Genomic DNA, 21,949 nt, shown 5'->3' with positions numbered 1-21,949 from the left:
AAATAAAGCTAGGCACTATGACAGGAATCAATTCAGAATTGCATGTACTGGAATATTTTTGGTGGAGCATTATGTTTTTGTGCGGTGTTGTTTACTGTAATAGGAGCTCCCAGTGTGCAATTTTATTGGTGTCTGGATTGAGATATTTTTCCAGCTTTTAAACACTGTATCTTTTGCTCACTTTTGCACTCATTGTTATGGTTAATTTTGTTGTTTTATTATCATAATACTCCCTCCAATCTTTTTTATAAAAGAAAGTTGATTTTTTAGATATATTGAATAATTTACGTACTCAAGAATCTAAACCAAATACATAAACTATTTAATGTATCTAAAAAATTAATTGTCTCTTGTAAATAGGACTGGAGGGAGTATAAGTTATGCTAATTTGTGCTCTAAGGGTACTTGTTAAAGTTTTTTAAAAAGAAAGTACTCCCTCTGTAACACCCCAATTTTTAATATTAATTTATTAGTATTATTATTAGATATATTAATATTTTAATATTATTAATGGTATTTATTTGTTTGGTATTATTAATTTAATTATTCGTATTTATTGGAAGAATAGGTAAGGAGAAAGTATATGAGTTTGTTAGTGGATTAAGGAGCGAGAGAAAATAATATTTAAAAAGAAAATAGAGTATTTTTTGAGAGATTAAGAAATTAGAGTGCGAACGGGAGATTAGTAAAATTGGATAGAAAATATGTGTAGTTAGTGAGATGAGTAATGCTTTAATGATTTAAGTAGAGGAGAGTATGAATAACACGACGGTGTAATTACAGAAATAATAGTAACAAAATACAGAGGTGCAGATAGTAATCTAAAAAGATTAGTAAGAAACCTAGAGTCTGAAAAGATTTGTAACAAACTCAACTAGAGCTTATAAATAGATAAGAGAATTAGAGAGAAAGGGTTACCGAGAAAAGAAAAACAAGGCGGCAAAAGAAAAACTAGGGCTGTGAAGAGAAAAAGCAAGATGGCATAGAAAGAAGAACTTGAGAGAGATATTATCATAGAAATTCATCAAATTCTCCAAACTAGAGGTAAGGGAGGAGTCTCTGTTTACATAAGGGTTGTATGATCGTATGGGTAGTGAAGGGTTGTTACTTTTCGATGTTTCTTAACTTTCTATGATGATTCCTTATTAAATTTGTGTTTTTTAATGTTGATGTAATTATATATTTGATTTTCTTTTTGATTAACTCATTAAATTCGAACCGGCTTGATGTTTATACGTTGACATGAATATGATTTGTGTGTTTACATATGACCTGATATACTACCTGTATTTGATTCATAAATATTTTGATTTTAACAATTACTCGATCAGTTTTGCGAGAGATGTATGCCTTACATGTTTCTGTGTGATATAACCAGGAGTCTATAGTTATAATTATTATTTGAGTAGTGTTATTTGAACAATCATTTGATACAACATCTGTGACAACTTTTTTTTTCTCTCTTTTCATTGATAAAAAATAATGGAGAGAGAAAAATGAAGAGAGAATAAGAGAATAATATAAGCATGAGAGAGAAAGTCGTCACAAAGTGGTTGTACAAATATCATTTCTCTTATTATTTTATAATGATAACCAAAGGATAATTCAAATTGTGTTTTGAAAAATTATATAATATTATTTCATTGAAAATTATCATTAATTTATTTCTTTTGGATCGGCAACTACCATGAAAATATTAGTTTAATTTGATTTTGATTCATCTTTAGTCCATGAATTCCATTATACCTAGGAACCCTGTAAAAAGAAGTCTCAAATTTATAAAATGGCTTTCAATCTCTTATATTCTAACATATTCCATTATATGATCTGATGTGATTTAATTGGTATGGCATCCCATAAGAAATAGCGTGTGGAAGTGACCACCGTAAAAAATAATTTAGTTAAGCCAAATAGCTACATGTGAAATTATTCTCCCTTTAAACGTAGCATGTTTAATTAGATCCTTTGTTGCTAAACGTAGTATGTTGATAAGGTTAAGCCTTGCCATTGGATATAATATCTTATTGGGAATACTTCAGTAGTGAAATTTTGATTGTTTAATTCTCTTAGGTGGTCTCTGACATCAAGTAAAGAATAGCTAAAATGAAAGGAAGTAGGTGAACTAGGTATCCTGTTGTTTTTGGATTTAAAAATTACGACAGAGTTTTTTGAAACAATTATCGGAGTGAGTCACGACCAGGTCGCTTTCTTTAAGACGTTTCGCGGCATTACCTAAGTTGTGCAAGGTAGACTAGCAACCGCGCCGTCTCCAGGATAAAACAGCCCAGATTCTTACTGTACGATTAAAGGCTGCACTGCCAGAAATCGCTCGAGAATAACACCTCAGTATGGTTTCGAAAAGTTTCGAAAAACCACTCTAATATGGCACGTAGACCACTTGAGAATCCAAATAGAGGAGGAAGAAAAGAACGGTTCGTCAACACAAACCGAGGGAGATGAGAAGGGGAGAAAACCAGATAAGAGGATTCGATTCTCGGTTTTGGAGTGAAGAATCCCATTCCCGAGCTCTCTATTTATAGAGAGGTTTCGACCTCGTTTTCTCCGCCGACCCGGTTCGTGACCCGCTAAACCCAGCCCACCACGACCCACGTAACGGTAACCACGACGCGGAAACGTGGAGCGGAAGCTTGCGCGTGTGAAAAACGTGCGGGACTTGGTCCTCCGCGTGCGGGAAACTCGGAGCAGCAAATAAAAAATTATTTTTCATTTTCTAAGCGCCAAAAAAATATATTTCTATAAGGCCCAGCCCAGCCTGAGCCCGGCCCGGTCGGACGGCGGCGTCGTCGCGCGCGTGGCTTATATAATTTTTGGCTAGCGCTCACTCCGTTCACAGAAGTGGATACCCCAAGGGCACACCCTTGGAAGTGATTTCCCACATATATAAACACTACTAGAGTGTGTGATCTACCCAATGTGGGACATAAAATTTTCAATTCACACTTTACACTAGTTTCTACATCATTGTGTTTACATTCCAATGTTTCCTCATAACAACTAGTATACTCCAAGTTTTTGCCAATATACACTAGTGTTCCAACAATCCCCCACTTGAATTCAAAATTGGTTTCGATAGTTACGTCTTAGACGTTTCTTAAAGATTGCTAGTAAACAAAGGTGTCGCCAACAACTTGAACCTTTGCATAGTGAGTAGTATTCCGATTAACAAGAGTTGCTTACAGCATTGAACTCTATCTCAGACATAGGACCCACACACAACCTTTTCTTAGGTGTTTTCTAAAAGCCCGTGCGTTAATGGCCTTGCACGTCTATCCCAGTTTTAACGAATGCTCTAGAAATTCTGCCTCGGAATTCCATAAGAATCGGCCTCAGTTCTACATACGTATAGGTGAGTCTATCAGAAGTACTCCTGTAGCTATGTACTTCACTCCATAAGGAGTATAGATCTCATTAAGAGTTTCTATTATCTCAACCTTCGGTCACTGGAGGATCATGCGTTCTCATAGCATGTTCTATCACTTGTGATTTTGTTATTACCCATTGAACCTAGTTCTTGGGATCTCCAGTCATTTAGGTCGGGTTTCCATCACTTATGATCAATAGACATTAGTCCCATCCTACTGGATGTATTTGAGACTTTCTCTCTGTTTAGTCCTTTCGTCAAAGGATCAGCTAAATTTTCATTTGTTCGTACGAAATCTACTCTTACCGTTCCGTTCGAAAGATATTCTCTTATCGTGCTGTGTTTTCGTCTTATATGTCGTCTCTTACCATTGTAATAACGATTCTCAATCTTTGCGATAGCCGCGGTACTATCACAATGAATTAACACAGCTGGTAACGGTCTCTCCCATAAAGGGATTTCAGATAGCAAGCATCTTAGCCAACTTGCTTCTTCACTAGCAGCAGCTAGTGCTATCATCTTAGATTCCATTGTGGACTGAGTCAGAATGGTCTGTTTCTTGGATTTCCAGGAAACTGCTCCTCCAGCAATGCTAAATATATAGCCACTGATCGCTTTGGAATCATCTGATAAGGTGTTCCAATCTGCGTCACTGTATCCTTCAAGCACTGCGGAATATCTCTGATAATGCAGTCCTAGAGTCATGGTCTTCTTCAAGTATCTCATGACTCTTTCGATAGCTTGCCAATGCTCCATGCTTGGCCTGCTTGTAAACTTGCATAATAGTCCCACGGCGTAGCCGATGTCGGGTCTAGTACAATCTGCGGCATATCTGAGACTGCCAATGATGCTCGCATATTCAGTTTGTCTAACACTATCTCTAGTGTTCTTAAATAGCTTCACACTTGGGTCACAAGGTGTGCTTGCAGGTTTACAATCAAAGTAATTATATTTCCTTAAGATCTTCTCAACGTAGTGAGATTGATTCAAGGAAATTCCATTATCAGTTCTAGTAATCTTGATTTCAAGAATTACATCTGCTTCTCCTAGGTCTTTCATATCAAAGTTGTGGCACAACAATGATTTCATATCTTTAATGGCATTGAGGTTTGAACCAAATATGAGTAAGTCGTCTACGTATAGACATATGATCGTGCAAGTGTTATTTTCGTACTTGGAATAAATACACTTGTCGCTTTCATTCACCTTAAACTCATTCTCAATCATAAGATTGTCGAATTTCTCATGCCATTGTTTCGGTGCTTGTTTTAGACCATACAAAGATTTGTCTAACTTACAAACTTTGTTCTCTTGTCCATGGATTACGAAACCTTCAGGTTGGTCCATGTAGATTTCTTCTTCTAATTCACCGTTTAAAAAAGCAGTTTTTACATCCATTTGGTGTACTATCAAATTGTGGATAGCTGCCAATGAGATTAGTATCCTAATGGACGTGATTCTAGTTACAGGTGAATATGTGTCAAAGAAATCTACATTTTCTCTGTCTAAAACCTTTGGCTACAAGGTGTGCCTTGTATTTATCGATTGACCCATCAGGTTTTAGTTTCTTTTTCAGAATCCACTTACAACCTATAGTCTTGCATCCAGGAGGCAAGTCAGTTAGGTGCCAGGTTTCGTTGGACATTAGAGAATCCATTTCATCATTTATAGTGTCTTGCCATAAATCAGCGTCAATTGAAGACAGAGCTTCCTTGATGCTTGATGGATCCTCCTCTATTGTATATGCCACATATTCAGGGCCATATTCTTTAGCAATTCTTGCTCTCTTACCTCTACGAGGTTCTATAACATCTCTTTCGATGTTTTCATTGCTTGTTATGATTTCAGAAGGTTGATCAAGAACTGAGTTATCGGTGCCCCCACTATTACCCCCACTGTCTCCTGACTTAAAGGGAAATTTATTTTCATAGAAGTCAGCATCATTTGATTCTATGATCGTTTTAGATTTCAGGTCGTAAAACCTATAGGCTTTACTATTTAAGGCATACCTAATAAATACACATTCATAGGCTCTACTTGCTAGTTTGACTCTTTTGGGGTCTGGTTTCCTTACATAGGCTAGGCTGCCCCATGTTCTAAAATAAGACAAGTTTGGTTGTCTTTTCTTCAAAATTTCATATGGAGAAATTTTGTTCTTTGTTTTGGGTACTCTGTTTAGCACATAGCAAACAGTCAATAAAATTTCTCCCCACCAATGAGGCGCTGCTCCGGAATTAAGCATTGTTGCAACTACTAACTCGGTAGACGTTCTATTTTTTCTTTCCGCTTTACCGTTCATTTCAGGAGAATAAGGAGCAGTTGTTTCATGAATAATTCCGAGTTCTTTATAATACTCATTGAATGTATGTGATCCATATTCAGTACCTCTGTCACTTCTAAAACGCTTGATTCTAATATTGAATTGATTTTCAATTTCTTTTACATACTGTTTAAACATTTCAAGCGCTTCATTTTTATTTCTCATTAAATACACATGTGTGTAATCCGAGCAGTCATCTATAAAAGTGATGAAATATCTTTTTCCATTTCTAGTCAAGTTTCCATCTAATTCGCATAAATCAGAATGAATTAAATCAAAAGGTTCTGTTATTCTGGTTACTAATTTATGTGATTCTTTATTTATTTTCGCTTGACTACAAAATTGACATTTTTCAAAATCGTTTAAAGATATTTTAGGAATTAATCCTAAACCGCTCATATTTGAAATAATTCTTTTGTTAACGTGACAGAGTGTAGAATGCCAAATATTAAAATCACACAACATATAAGCAGAAGAAGAAATTTTATTCATATCAATGTTCAACTTAAACATGCCATCAGTGGCGTACCCTTTCCCAACAAAAATACCATTCTTAGTGAATGTGTACAAATCAGCCCCTATGCTTTGAGTAAACCCAACCTTATTCAAAAGAAAACTTGAAACTAAATTCTTCCTAATTTTAGGAGTGTGCAGCACATCCTTCAGTATCAGAGTCTTTCCAGAGGTGAACTTCAGCTCTATATCTCCGATTCCAGCAACATCAGTGGAGTGGGAGTCTCCCAGCAACACCTTCTGATCATCACAAGCAGTATATGTTTTAAACATATCTCTATCATAGTAGACATGGCGAGAAGCACCAGTGTCCACCCACCAGCCATCAGAACCTGCAATCATATTTATCTCAGTAATCATAGCCACATAGGGCTCATCAGGTGCAGCAGCAGTAGCCATGTGAGCCTGTGCTGGTCGGTTGGTTCTGTTTCTGCACTTGCGTGCCATATGACCTGCTTGCCCACAATTGTAACAGTTGAAAGGTGGAGCAGCATCATTCTTGGGTGGCTGTTGAATCTGGGGTCTAGGATTGTTCCCAGTCTTATTCCTGTTGGAATTCTTATTCATAGGGCGGTTCTGATTCTTAAATGGTTTGCCAGCAGGCTTCAGAACAGCACCTACAAATTTCTTTTTAGTGTTGTTGTTTGAAACATCAAACACCTCTTCATTCTGGTCCTGCTTTCTCGCTTCTTCCTCAATACGAAGGCGAGTGATCAGACTTTCAAGAGAGAACTCCTTAGTTTTATGTCTAAGAAGACTCTTGAAGTCCTTCCAAGCAGGAGGCAACTTATCAATAATCACAACAATTTGAAATTGTTCGGGAAGTGTCATCCCTTCAGCTATGATCTCGTGAGCAATTTGTTGCAGCTCATGTGATTGTGCCTCGACGGACTTATCATCACTCATCTTAAAGTTCAAGTAGCGGCTTACGGCGTATTTCTTAACACCAACCTCTTCCGTGTCATACTTTTTTTGAAGTGCCTCACATAATTGTTTGGCAGTATCACAAAGTCTATAATAATCATACAAAGGGTCTGTGCGTCTATTAAGAATATAATTCTTACAGAGGTAGTCATTTTCTTTCCATAGAGCAATATCTATGGCTAGCTGTTTATCTGGGTCAGCTTTCTCAGGTTCAGCTTTCTCAGCAGCAGTAGGGTCTGCTGCCTTACCGTTATTATTCGCTCCAGCAGGAGTCGAACTCGTAGGTGCTACAGGCATAGCGTCCTTCAAAACGTAGGCAACCTTTTTAGTGGTCAAGAAGAACAACATCTTTTGCTGCCAACGTTTGAAGTGGCTACCCGTAAACAGAAACGGTTTGTTAAAGTCATCAGCTGAAACTGCGGTAATCTTTTCAGAACTCATCGTATCGTAGTCGAAACGTCTTAAAAATGTTGTTTTTGGATTTAAAAATTACGACAGAGCTTTTTGAAACAATTACCGGGGTGAGTCACGACCAGGTCGCTTTCTTTAAGACGTTTCGCGGCACTACCTAAGTTGTGCAAGGTAGACTAGCAACCGCGCCGTCTCCAGGATAAAACAGCCCAGATTCTTACTGTACGATTAAAGGCTGCACTGCCAGAAATCGCTCGAGAATAACACCTCAGTATGGTTTCGAAAAACCACTCTAATATGGCACGTAGACCACTCGAGAAACCAAAGAGGGGAGGAAGAAAAGAATGGTTCGTCAACACAAACCGAGGGAGATGAGAAGGGGAGAAAACCAGAGAAGAGGATTCGATTCTTGGTTTTGGAGTGAAGAATCCCATTCCCGAGCTCTCTATTTATAGAGAGGTTTCGACCTTGTTTTCTCCGCTGACCCGGTTCGCGACCCGCCAAACCCAGCCCACGACCCACGTAACGGTAACCACGACGCGGAAACGTGGAGCGGAAGCTTGCGCGTGTGAAAAACGTGTGGGACTTGGTCCTCCGCGTGCGGGAAACTCGGAGCAGCAAATAAAAAATTATTTTTCATTTTCTGAGCGCCAAAAAAATATATTTCTATAAGGCCCAGCCCAGCCTGGTCAGACGGCGGCGTCGTCGCGCGCGCGTGTGGCTTATATAATTTTTGGCTAGCGCTCACTCCGTTCACAAAAGTGGGTACCCCAAGGGCACACCCTTGGAAGTGATTTCCCACATATATAAACACTACCAGAGTGTGTGATCTACCCAATGTGGGACATAAAATTTTCAATTCACACTTTACACTAGTTTCTACATCATTGTGTTTACATTCCAATATCTCCTCATAACAACTAGTATACTCCAAGTTTTTGCCAATATACACTAGTGTTCCAACATATCCTTAAGAAACTTATGTTAAATTGGGATACATTGTAATTGATGAATTATTTGACTAAGTGTGATTTGTGAACTATATGATGATGTGAAATTGATACGTGAATTAACTATGTGTAACTGAAGTGCTATTTAATGATGTTTTATTTAACGACGATGCTATTTAAAGATGTGTTATATAAAGATGTATGATTTAAAGATGTGTTATATAAAGATGTGATATTTGAATTTTAAAGATGTGTGATATAAAGATGTGTTATACAAAGATGTGCTATATAAAGATGTGCTATCTAAAGATGTGTAGTAGTCGAGTCATTTAAAGATGTGCATTTGTTGAGTCATTAGTTGTTGTTCATGCATTCTTGGTCAGTCCGATTTAAAGATGTGTTTAAGGAAAATGTAAACATGTGCCCTTTTACCAATAAAAAAAATTGTATTGGAAATTGCACCAATTTATTACTATAAAGATTGAAATTTAATTTTTCTTAATAAATACCCCCTCCGTTTCTATATCTAAGCACCCATTTGATTTTATTTTTGTCCCTAAATATAAACCTCTTTTTAACTTACTAGATGCATTTATTTATTTTTTCTTTCTAAACATACCCTAATTAGTGTCTAGTTAGACTCAATATATTACTCTAAAAATATAATTAAAATGCTAATATTTTTTATTTTCTTTGACAAGATTAAAATGCTAACATCTTCACCACTCTGGCAAAAGTTATGGTGCATAAGTTATTTCCTTATGCACCGTGCATAAACACATCACAACCATCAGATTTCTTTTATTTTGAACAAAAATGATTTTGGCTCACTTTGGAGATGTAGGAAGCAATTATGTTGGGATTTATGCACGGTGCATAAGGATTTCCTTATGCACCATAACCACTCCCATGTGCTCTTATGTAAGCCATACATAAAGGAACAAAAGATGGGTTGATTGGGTAGGCCCACAATTTGTTCATTTGTTAACTTTGGAACTTAGCTGCACAATATATGGTTCACACATTCCTTATCTATAAACTATAAAGTACAACTACATTTGTGTAACAACCACGTAAAATAAAGAAGGCAGGCCTACCACGCTTCGCGCCTGCGGCGTTTTCGCCGGAACCTATGCATGATATCATGCATGATGTACTATTCACTTTATTATTTCATAACCATGTTGTATTTTTACTAACCGAGTAAAAATTCCGTCAAAAAAAAAAAAACTAACCGAGTAAAAATAATACATGTAGTGTAAGACAACAATAAATAAATATAGTGTAATACAACAATACATTGAATATTAACTTAGAATACACCTTTGCTCAAAAAAAAAAAAAAAACTTAGAATACACCTCTTAAATGCATGAAAATTGTAATCCTTGTCTTATCTTACCATATAAATAGAGGTTAAAAAGAGGTTGACATAAAAATAATAGAGGTTAAAAAGTTTTACTATCACAAAATGAAGATACAAAGCAGTTTTCCCTAGGGTAAGTATTACCACTTACTAGTAGAAAAAAATGGTTATAAACAAATGTGTGAAATTTTAAATTGCGGTTGCAGTAGTATTTGCCATTACAATGCAAACCTAGATATTATCGAGAAGAGTTAGGATCTTCTCCATTTAATCGATGTCGTTAATGGATACATTCAAAACTTTTATATTGTAATTGTGGACATGATCATCAAGAATATTCACACGTGATTAACAAAAATAAAGGAGAATTGCAAGAAAAGATGATTTCTTGGGAATATGAAATGTGATCCAAGCATAGATAGGACAAGTTGAGTGAAAAAAATGAAAAGATATAAATATTTGAAACCATGCTTCACCCCACTTTTTTTTTCTTCATCTAGCCACAAAAATTTCTAACACTTTTCATTTTAACAAGTCAAGAGACATGCCAGGGAATGACCCTAGCATAGTTTGTCATCACCTCGCCGTAAATCCCGGGATTAAATCAGTGGTTTAGAGAAAGCAAAAGCTGGGCGAAGAAAGAAAGAAGATCGTGGACGAGGAAGTAAAGAAACTGAAAGAAGCTCGTTTCATCAGCGAAATCAAATATCCCACATGGTTGGCTAACATTGTTTTGGTAAAGAAGGCCTATGGAAAATGGATAATGTGTGTAGATTATACTGAACATTGACCACCTAATAGACAATGCCTCCGGTTATAAAACTTTAAGCTTCATGGACACCTACTCAAAATACAACCAAATCTAGATGGATCCTCTAGACGCCCCAAAACTGCATTCATGACGAACAACCATAACTACCATTACGAAGTCATGCCCTTTGGACTGTAAAATGGCGCCACCTTTCGACGTCTGATGGATACCGCTTTTGCACAACAGATTAGGAGAAATCTTAAAGTTTACATAGATGATCTCATGGTATAACATGCGCCTGATGTAACACCCTAATTCCCACATTTTATTTTTATAATAAAAATGCATTTAAAATAAAGAAACACACAAAGGTGTCACAAATCTTCTAAAAAAAATTCAAAAGTACTTCATTCAAATTAAAAACATTGCAATGGAATAGTTTTCAAAAACTTTAAAGTACATGTCGCATCACAATTTCAACACCAAAACTAAATTCAAAAGAACTCTAAAATAGAGTCTAAAATAAAAAGAATCCCCGGTCCCTAGTATCATAGATCACAGCATCGACTCAATAAAGACTCCCAAAAGCGATACACAAAAAGGAGAAGGCTCCAACGCCATCCTCCAAGACTCACTGCTACTAAGATCTTCTTCCTGCAAATCTACACCACAAGGGTGCAGGCGCCCAACCCACCACTAGAGGGTGAGAATATATTCAACATAAGAGATACATAAACACATGTATAGATTCAGATAAAAGAACACAACAATTACATTTAGACATATATGCATCATAGTCAGAACATTCACATTTAAATATAAAATTTCATTTAATAAAAATCAAATAGGCATCAATCAACATCTTATAATAAGATATAAGCATCAACAACATTTAAGAATATCAAGTAGACATTAATAAAATACAAATCATTCACACATAATCATATTGAAACACATCATTGAATATCACATCTTTAAATAGGTACACATCTTAAAATATCACATCTTTTAATTACATATCTTCAAATAGACCTACAGTTATGTATGCAATGTCTCTAACTCGACTCTATATGCATGTTAGTTATGTTACTGATTTATATATCCCCCATCTTTAAACACATCTTTAAATCGGACTGACCATGAATGCATGAACACCAAGTAATGACTCAACAAATGCACATCTTTAACTGACTCGGCAAATACACATCTTTAAATGACTCGACAAATACACATCTTTAAATGACTTGACAAATACACATCTTTAAATAGCATCATCGTCAAATATCACATCTTTATATAACACATCTTTAAATCACACATCTTTAAATAGCACATCTTCATATAACACATCGTCAAATAGTACATCAATAAATAAATCATCAACATTTTCAAATATTTTATCATTTACACATTGTCGAATGACACATCAATTATAAATCGTCGAATAATACATCAATTAATTCAATTTTTCCACATGTGAGTTACTATTAAAAAAACGTGTGAAATCAATCTGAGCAAGTCATAAGGATCAAAACATGATTAGATAAAACAGAATATAATCTCTTTAGCTAAAAGGCTAACTAATCAATAAAATAAGACAACACAATTCTTGTCAAGTTGCAACATTATGAAGTACAAGAAATTCCACTAAAGTCATGTTTCCAATTAACTATCAATTCAGTAGTGAATGAAACTAAGAGATAACAAAGGATCCTAAATGAAACTAGAGTTCAACCATTCTTTCAAATTTTCATATATGAACGGATAAGTGAATCAATAATATCAACAGAACAAGGAAATTGGCACCGATAATAAATCAAGTAAAATAACATTATTTGTTTATTTATTTATTTTAAGACCGATTCGCAAATAGGCATCGATAACAAAAACAATTCATGTAGGCATGGATAGGCAGATAGGCATCAGTATTATATATCAATTAGGCTTTGAAATCAAATAGCTAAAATTAAAGCCATCACAGTTATGTGACATCTTTAAATAACACACCTTTAAAATTGTACAAATATGTAACAACACACACATGATATATTCTGGTCTATATTACACTAAAGTTTCATATATGAAGTTTAAAACCAAGACAAAGCATTCATTATAGGTTGATCTCAGAGCCAAAATATGTCGTTTTATTAGAATAGTTTGACTCAAAATATGTCGTTTATTTTATTTTTATTTTTATATGTAGGCATCTGTGAAATAGTAGTCTTTAAAGATAAGCAAGGTCATCACATGTTATTAATAGTAAATAAAAAGACTTTTAACATATACCAAGAGAAGGTCATCGCACGAATAATCATCATAACGGTATGGACGAAATAAATCAAATAAATTAAAGGCATCTATGTCGATGAATAAAAGAAAACCATTTGATCACATCAGATAAAATTAAGGACATAGATGAATACATATCTTAAAAAAAAAAACAAATCTCACATCAGATATGATGTACTCTCTACTAGCACTTCCTCTCACACATTCTCTCTCTGCAGCTCCACTCTTGCATCATTGTGATTTATGATGATTTTTTAGCATTCCCATCTTCAAGTCAAGGCAAGAAAAAAGAAATAGAAAGAGAAGGAAAATAGGGTTAAATTAAGGTGGATTCTTAGCTAAGCCAAATGAAGTCACATGGCCACGGTTAAATTGAAAAAATTATAGTAGTACACGATGAAGTCACTTCTGTAGTTAAAATACACCAATAAATAAAGACACCAATCATAGAGCAAACTCTTGGAACACTTACCCCATTCTCTCTTCTAAACCATTTATTTTCTCTCATTTGCTTCTATTTTCATTTCATTCTAAAACCAAATAAAACTCCACCAAAAAAGAAAAAAAATACTCCATTTTCCTTTCTTTAAAGTCAAATCTTTGTTTTCATTTATGAAAATGATATTTTGAATATCCTCATCAAGAGTAGCGTTTACAATACACTGCGTCCTAGTCCGCGATTCAGCCTAAAATTCTTCTAATGCTACATGGATGGAATTATGATGTGTTCCTTAGTTTCAGAGGTGAAGATACAAGAACAAGTTTCACAGGCTCTCTCTATCATGGTTTGCACCAAAAGGGCATCAATGTTTTCATAGATGATGAGGAGCTTAGGAGAGGAGAACAAATATCTCCATCTCTTCTTACAGCCATTGAAGAATCAAGAATTTCTATCATTGTGTTTTCTCAGAACTATGCAAATTCAACTTGGTGTCTTGATGAGCTTGCTAAGATTCTTGAATGTTGGAAAACAAAAGGACAGTTAGTTTTTCCAGTTTTTTACTATGTTGATCCTTCTTCTGTAAGGCATCAAAGAGGAAGTTTTGGAACAGCAATGGCTAAACATGAAGTCACATTCAAGGATGATGTTGAAAGGTTGAAGAAGTGGAAAAAAGCCTTGTTTGATGCAGCCAATTTTTCAGGTTGGAGCTTAGAAAATGGGTATGTAACAATATATTATATATCTTTCTTCCTTTTGTTTATGTACCTATTGATTCTATTCTTATTTACATATAGATCAATACTATTATACATATAGCCAGGGACGGACCCAGGATTTTTAAGTAGTGTAGGCAAACATTTCATTTTGAAAAACATAAATATATATTACTATAATTATTCTTTACCGTTTTTTAAATTTTAAAAACATTAAATGATTTTTTCACTTTTAATTCATCTCTCATACGATTTCACATAAAATTCTTGATGAGACTCATAACAGAGAAAATTATTTTAATTAACGGTTGCACTTGCGACAGTTAATATCAAAGACAACTCTAAAAACAAATATACCAATTAAAAAATAAACACTTCCAAAATAATAATCAAAACTCAAACAATAATCATAAATAATAACTATCCCTCGATAACAAAAAAAAGTAATAACTACCCCTCTTGCTTCTCTCTTTGTGGTGTCTTTTGTGATAAAAGTTTCTGTGTTTTAGCCATAGATCAATAGATACAAGTTATAGATTGTGTACCTTTAAGATCTAGGATTCATAAAGGATAGTTGTCAAGGATGAGAGGGATGATTACCCTCATTCCGTTTAGCACCAGAATGTTCAGAGTAGTTTAACCGTCTGATGGGATGACGTTTAAATAGTTAAACGGCTGAGGGCAGGGACCTCTCATTGGGCTTCGCTAAATGGTCCAAACCATCACGGTCCATTTAGAAAGAATAGCCCAATCACACATATTCATCAATTAATTAGTGCTTAACACAATAGACCATAATTTATATTATGACATTAACTTATGATAATTGATTATTGTCAATTCATAATTGATTAATTAAATAATTAATCCAACATTTTGTATATATATATAATATATACTCTTATATTGTTGGTAAGTTCTAGTCATGGAATTACACATTGCACACAAAAGTTAATATATAATAATCATATATTACCATACCAGTACAATTTTATTTTAGGCTTAATGATCTGTTTCGTCCTTGCAATTAGGCGTCATTTAAAAATTAGTTCCTGTAATCGCTAATCCTGGCAATTTACCCTTGCATTGTTTAATCATTTAAAATTCCGTCCTTTGACCAACTTAATCACTACCAAGTCATCAAATTAGCAAAATGGCATGGGAATGGACAAAAATACCCTCGTCTTTATTATGAGAAGAAGATGAAGACAGGGGTAAAAATGTCATTTCACGAATGGATGACGAGGGTATTTTTGTCCATTCCCATGCCATTTTGCTAATTTGATGACGTGGCCGTGATTAAGTTGGTCAAAGGACGAAATTTTAAATGATTAAACAATGCAAGGGTAAATTGCCAGGATTAGTGATTACATGGACTAATTTTTAAATGACGCCTAATTGCAAAGACGAAACACATCATTAAGCCTTTATTTTATTTTGCAAATGTAGTGAGGGCTCAGGCCCACATGGAGCTATACGTGGGTCCGTCCCTGCATATAGCCCTCAAACCAATAATATGATATGTACAGAGTTTTAAACAATGGTCTGCGATCGCAATCTGAGTTGCGACATAACCATTTTTGATGTTGTTGAAACTGCAATGCGACCAAAATTAAAGTTGGATCGGTCACCTTTGACTGTGATTCATCCAATATGAATAAGTAAATAGTTCAAATTGCTACATGAATCCAAATATTTTGTAGTAATCAAGGTTTTAAATCATGGTCGCAATCACAGTCCTGCTGATGCAAAATTAATAAAAACGCTTGCGATCGCAGTGGCCTAAAAAACCATGATGTCGCATCTAATCGGACATCATGGCCATCTTGCCGTAGATATTTTTCTAAAATCATGATAGTAATTATGTGGAAACTTGTAACTTGTTAGGTATGAGTATGAGCTTATAATAAAAATCATTGAGGAGGTATCTGGCAAATTAAATAACACCCTTTTGCATATTGCTGAGCACCCGGTTGGACTAGAAACTCGAATATCGGAAGTAAAATCACTTTTGCAAATTGAAAAGCCTGGTGAAGAAGCTTCTTTCATTGGAATCCATGGACTTGGAGGCATAGGTAAAACAACAATTGCAAGAGCATTATACAACTCAATTGCTAATCAATTTGAAGTCACAAGTTTCCTTACTGATATAAGAGAAAGTTCAACTCAAAGACAAGGCTTAGTTCAACTTCAAGAAACGCTTCTTTATGAAACAGTTGGTGAAAAGAATATTAAGCTAGGAAATGTTTATAAAGGAATCCCTATCATAAAGAAGAGATTATGTTGCAAAAAAGTACTTTTGATTCTTGATGATGTTGACAAATTGGAACAGATTCAAGCATTAGCCGGAGGACGTGATTGGTTCGGTTTTGGAAGTAAAATAATCATAACAACAAGAGATAAACAATTATTAGCTTCTCATGAAGTTGATAAAACATATGAAGTTAAGAAACTTAACCATGAAGAAGCTTTTGAACTCTTTACATGGAATGCATTCAAAAGAAAAGCAACTGATAAGGGCTATTTCGAGATTTGCAACAATGTTGTTCTCTATGCTGAAGGACTTCCATTGGCTTTGAGAGTAATGGGATCTAATCTGTTTGGTAAAACTGTTGAGGAATGGAAATCTGCATTGGCAAAATATGAAAAAATTCCTAATAAAGAGGTTCAAAATGTACTTAGAGTAACTTATGATAATTTAGAAGAGAATGAAAAGGAAATATTCTTGGATATAGCATGTTTCTTCAAGGGTGAGACAGTTGAATATGTTGAAAAGACACTTCAAGCTTGTGGTTTCTTTCCGAAATTCGGGATCAGTGTACTTACTGATAGGTCTCTTGTAAGTATTGATGAATATAACCGATTGAGAATGCATGATTTGATACAAGACATGGGTAGGGAAGTTGTTAGAGAAGTTTCGCCGTTAGAGCCTGGAAAACGGAGTAGATTATGGAATCATGAAGATGTTATTGAAGTACTAACCGAAAATTCGGTAAGAGCCACATATATGCTATTCTCACTGTTTTGTTTAAGATTGGCCCTGTTTGGATAAACAGTTTAATTAAGAGTTTTTATTATAACCACTTATCATAGAAGTGCTTATGTGTAATCTATTTTTATAAAAAAAAAAAAAGGATAAAATAAAGTCAAATTGTTTTCATATAGACTATAAGTTGTTTTCGTAAGCTTCTATGGAGAGATTATGGAAATAAGATGCAAACAACTTATGGCCATGTCATAAGCTGTTTTCATATGCTGTACCAAATAATCTCACCAGTGCTTAAGCAATTAGATAAACTCAAATATGCTAAAAACATGATCTATGTGGTAATTTGTTAAGGTTAACAGTTTGTCGACCTGACATGCTTTTATCAAATTATAACTTTTCATGTTTGCTTTGGTTTAAAAGGGGACTTATAGAGTTCAAGGCATGATGGTAGATCTTCCTGATCAATATATGGTACACTTGAAAGATGATTCATTCAAAAAGATGAAGAATCTCAAAATTCTTATAGTTAGAAATGGGCATTTTTATGGCAGCCCTCAACATCTTCCAAACAATTTAAGGTTGCTTGATTGGATGGAGTATCCTTCATCAACTTTACCATCTACTTTTCATCCAAAAAAACTTGTTGTACTCAACTTGTCGCGTAGTCGTTTCACAATGCAAGAGCCATTCAAGGTAAGGTTTCAATGCTATCATTTATACATTGATTTGCTTCTTTCACTACCAGAATCTTTTTTGGAAATAAAGACGAAAATTAATGACAGAAAAAGTAAAGTTAGTCACCAAATTTGGCTTCTATATCACTTGGTGACAATGTTAGAAACAAATTTTACATATTCCTTCCGTCGCTATTTAAAATACTTTTAGTAGTGTATTGCTTTCTATAGCATGTAGTTATTTTTGTCCAATTTTTCGTTTCTATTTTGCAGCATTTGGATTCATTGACTTCTATGGATTTGAGTCACTGTGAATTCTTAACAAAGCTACCTGACGTTTCTGGCGTGCCTAATTTAACAGAACTAAATCTTGACTATTGTACAAATCTAGAACAAGTTCATGATTCAGTTGGATTTCTTGAGAAACTTATTGAGTTGAGGGCTTATGGATGCACTAAGCTTAAGGATTTTCCACATGCAATCAAATTGTCATCATTGAAAAGTCTAATTCTTAATTGGTGCTCAAGTCTTCAAACATTCCCTACAATTTTAGGCAAAATGGATAATCTCATATCTATTTCTATTGAAGGCACTGGTATTGAAGAATTGCCTCCGTCCATTGGAAATCTTGTTGCTCTTCAAGAATTAAGCATGACATCTTGCTTGAGTCTAAAGGAACTTCCTGAAAACATTGATATGTTGCATAATCTTAGAAACCTTGATATCGAAGGTTGTCCACAACTTAGAAGCTTTTTGACAAAATTGAGAGAATTAGGACAATCAACTCTTACCTTTGGTAATGTTCAATCATTGAATCTGGAAAATTGTGGTCTTATAGATGAAGATCTTCCCATAATTTTCAACTGTTTCCCAAATTTAGCATCATTAGTCCTTTCAGGAAATAATTTTGTAACTCTGCCAAGGTGCATTCAAGAATATCATTCCTTGGAAATGCTTCACTTAGACAACTGCAAACAGCTCCAAGAAGTTATAAGCCTTCCTCCCAATTTACAATACATCAATGCAAGAAACTGCATATCATTGACTGCAGAGTCATCAAACTTATTACTAAGCCAGGTTTTTCTCATTCTTTAATGGTTTAATTACTTTCTCATTCTCCAAACTATTTGTAAATTTATAAATAGGTCCCTAAACTCAAAAAGTTTATAATTTGTCTTAGAATTATGTTCTAACTAACTCAACCCTTACGAAACCAACTTGTAAGGTGAGGACTTCCCCCACTTATAATATGTAATTGACTTCCTGAATTGTAGTCCGTCTATGAAACGTTACATAATTTGTAATTAAGTCCATGAACTTTCTAAATAACTTTTTATCAGATATATATATGTCTTAGTAATTGATTAATAATTATTTTTAAGGTCATCGATCTGATTACAAAATATTGTTAAGTTTAGGATCCAAACACATGTTTTTGGTTAGGGACTTATTTAAAAATTTCCAAATTGTTGAGAGACAGACCAGGTAAACCTTTTTAATCTTCCTACATTTTTTGTTTTGTTGCAGCTCTTATTATTTCATTTTTCTTTTTACAGGAAACTTTTGAGGCATGTGAATTACAAGTTCTGGTTCCTGGAACAAGTATTCCAGAATGGTTTGACCACATCACCAAAGGAGAATATATGACCTTTTGGGTTAGAAAAAAATTTCCTGCAATTATTTTATGCTTTGCTCTTGCAATAGAGAGTGAAATGAAGAAGAGTTTCAACTGCGAAATCCGATTCTATATAAACAGTGATGAAGTTTATGAATTGGAAATACCAAGATGCTTTTCAGAAATGGTGACAGATCATGTATGGCTTTATGATTTGAGGACTCATCCATCCATCAGATTGAATGATCTTGAATCATATCTGGTTGATGATTGGAATCAGATTGAGATTTCATGTGACAAAATAATTGGACCATCAAATGTAACTATAAGCTGGTGTGGAGTTCATATATGTAGGGAAGAAGATAACATGGAGGATATTCTATTTAAAGATCCTGATCTTGATTTAGATTCAAGCAGAGAAACTGAGAAGATTGATTCTGATTTGGATAAAAACAATGATGCAAGAATAAAGTCAATTGGAGATTTCAAAAATAGCAAAAAAGATAATGATTTCTACTGTTTCAAGAACTTGGAAGATTATAATAATGCTGCAAGTCACACAGAGATGGATCATAATCAAGATAAACTTTTATTGCATCCAAAAACATTGGATAGTGTTACTAATGATTCAATGCCTTTAGTATGTTTTGGAGGCAAGAATGTTGTCGAAGGTACGCATCAGTTCTATATGCATATGCATTATTGTTTGAGTTATTTTTATGTTTTTGACATATGTGTACACTTTTATTTTTCGCTGTGGATCGAACTCATATACACTGTTGGCGTAATGATTTTTTTGTCAATAAATCGTAATCGTTTGACCATTCATGTCTATTTCTAAATGACACATAATTGGTTGGGATTTGTTGACAGTGTAAATTTTTTATATGTATCAATTTTCCTTGTCGGTTTTGTGATCCAGCTCCATTATTTTTCGATAAATGTCCATTTCCATTTTACTATTGCAACTCGTCCACCAAGAATGCAATGCATAAGAGCTAGTATAAGAGTCTGTTTTACTTTTGCAAGTCACTGAAAATAATTCAATAGGATTTACAATGAGGTCGAAACCCTACGCCTTTTATAGTAAATAGAAATTCCTTACTTTGAATAACTAGAATTTCCTTTCTGCATAGTTTCCAGTATTTGGAAACACATGCATATCAATGGTCTACCAAAAACACAACATTTGGTATATGAATTAAATCCTTGGTTTTTAAATATCTCCTGTTCGTGTAGGATCAAACATGATAGCTTCTGATCATCAAGCAAAAGCTCGGGAAAAATCCAAAGTCACAAGTTTTATACAAACACCAATTGCTAATCTGGATGATGCAGACATGGAAGCATTTTATGCTATTCTTGATGCTGAGACCTCAATTCTTTCACTTTCCAATCACAACGACATAATTTCTGAATCATCCAACAGAATAATTCCAAGTGAAGAAACCAAGAAAGCTTTGAAGACACTTCAAGATTTTCTCACCAAAGACTTTTCTGTTCTTTTAAGGCCTAATGAGTACAATACCATGAAATCTACCTTAGATTACCTCACAAATGTACCAACAGAAGATGGAATATCTGTTGATATAAGATCATTGGTTAAAGAAGTTTCAAGACAGTTCACTTGTTGGAGTCATGATTACACAAATGAAGGCAAGAAAATAGAGTATACAAAAGCCAAATTGTTGAAAAGTGATGAGCTAGAAGAGGGTCTTGAAGCTAACAAAACTCTTTTTAGAGAAGTGAAGTATTTGGAAAATGAATTGTGCAATGAGTTGGAATATTTGGAGGACAGAAAAAAGGAGTTAGAAGAACTAATAAATGGTGTTAGGGCTAATATAGCTGCTTCACAAGAAGCCAAGAACATGGTTGTTCATACAAAGAGAGAAATCTTTGAGAATGCAAAGATTCTAAAAGTTCAAAGAGATGAGTTAAGGGGACAAGTACATTGTTTGAGAGATGAGCATGAATTGGCTAAGAAAATCCAGGCAAATATTAGAGATGAATGGGCAAAGCTAGGTGAAAAATTTAGCAAGGCTGCCAACTAAGGTGGTCTAGTTGATAAGGAGTTGTCCCATGTCTCGCAAGCACATGAGGTGAACTCCCGTTGCTGGTCTCAAGATCTCGTTGGTGGATAATCAATAAGTATATTTGTCTTCACTCTTTGATTTTGAGCCTTGACGCCTGCCCGAGGAATCATGAAATTTCAAAAAGTGGGTTCTTAGCTTTTTACTATAAAATATTTATACAAAAGTATATAAATGTATAGAAAAAATGACGATATCATTATCATTAAGCAATAAATTGTAGTCATATGTGTAGTTTTATGTATTTTATAATTTTATGCTATTAACATGGATGTTGTAAGTTTGTTTATATATTTATCATTTTTTTAATTTTTAGTGAATTTGTATTGTACTAATGTATTCTACCGATTAAAAAGAATGAATATCATTTTTTAGTAAAAAATATATTATAGATTACGCAAATTATATCATCGTATATTCAAAAATTGAAGACTCCTTGATATACATATATTTTAACACCGTAACTTAAACCATAAACCTGTTCATCTACCAACTTATATTTCCCTTTTTATTAAAGAAAGA

General features: G+C 34.4%; 1 protein-coding gene across 1 annotated transcript; it reads left to right on the top strand.

The window, feature by feature from the left end:
• The first annotated feature begins 13,382 nt into the window (after positions 1-13,382).
• On the top strand, positions 13,383-21,747 carry LOC25488601 (TMV resistance protein N). Its single transcript, XM_013603492.3, has 6 exons — positions 13,383-14,065; positions 15,947-17,051; positions 17,469-17,741; positions 17,996-18,799; positions 19,279-20,008; positions 20,577-21,747. The coding sequence occupies exons 1-6, from the start codon at positions 13,605-13,607 to the stop codon at positions 21,386-21,388; spliced, it is 4,185 nt and encodes a 1,394-aa protein (XP_013458946.1). The 5' UTR covers positions 13,383-13,604; the 3' UTR covers positions 21,389-21,747.
• Positions 21,748-21,949: the final 202 nt, after the last annotated feature.

Source organism: Medicago truncatula, chromosome 3, assembly GCF_003473485.1.
Source record: "Medicago truncatula cultivar Jemalong A17 chromosome 3, MtrunA17r5.0-ANR, whole genome shotgun sequence".
Lineage (NCBI taxonomy): Eukaryota > Viridiplantae > Streptophyta > Magnoliopsida > Fabales > Fabaceae > Medicago > Medicago truncatula.
Note: the sequence above shows the minus strand (reverse complement) of the source record. Positions and strands in the feature narration are given on the sequence as shown.

Excerpts from the sequence above, each read along its gene's own strand:
- LOC25488601 (XM_013603492.3), top strand. The coding sequence starts at position 13,605 with ATGCTACATGGATGGAATTATGATGTGTTCCTTAGTTTCAGAGGTGAA. Across the intron at positions 14,066-15,946 it reads GGTTGGAGCTTAGAAAATGG|GTATGAGTATGAGCTTATAA; the intron begins GTATGTAACAAT and ends GTAACTTGTTAG. Across the intron at positions 17,742-17,995 it reads CAATGCAAGAGCCATTCAAG|CATTTGGATTCATTGACTTC; the intron begins GTAAGGTTTCAA and ends TCTATTTTGCAG.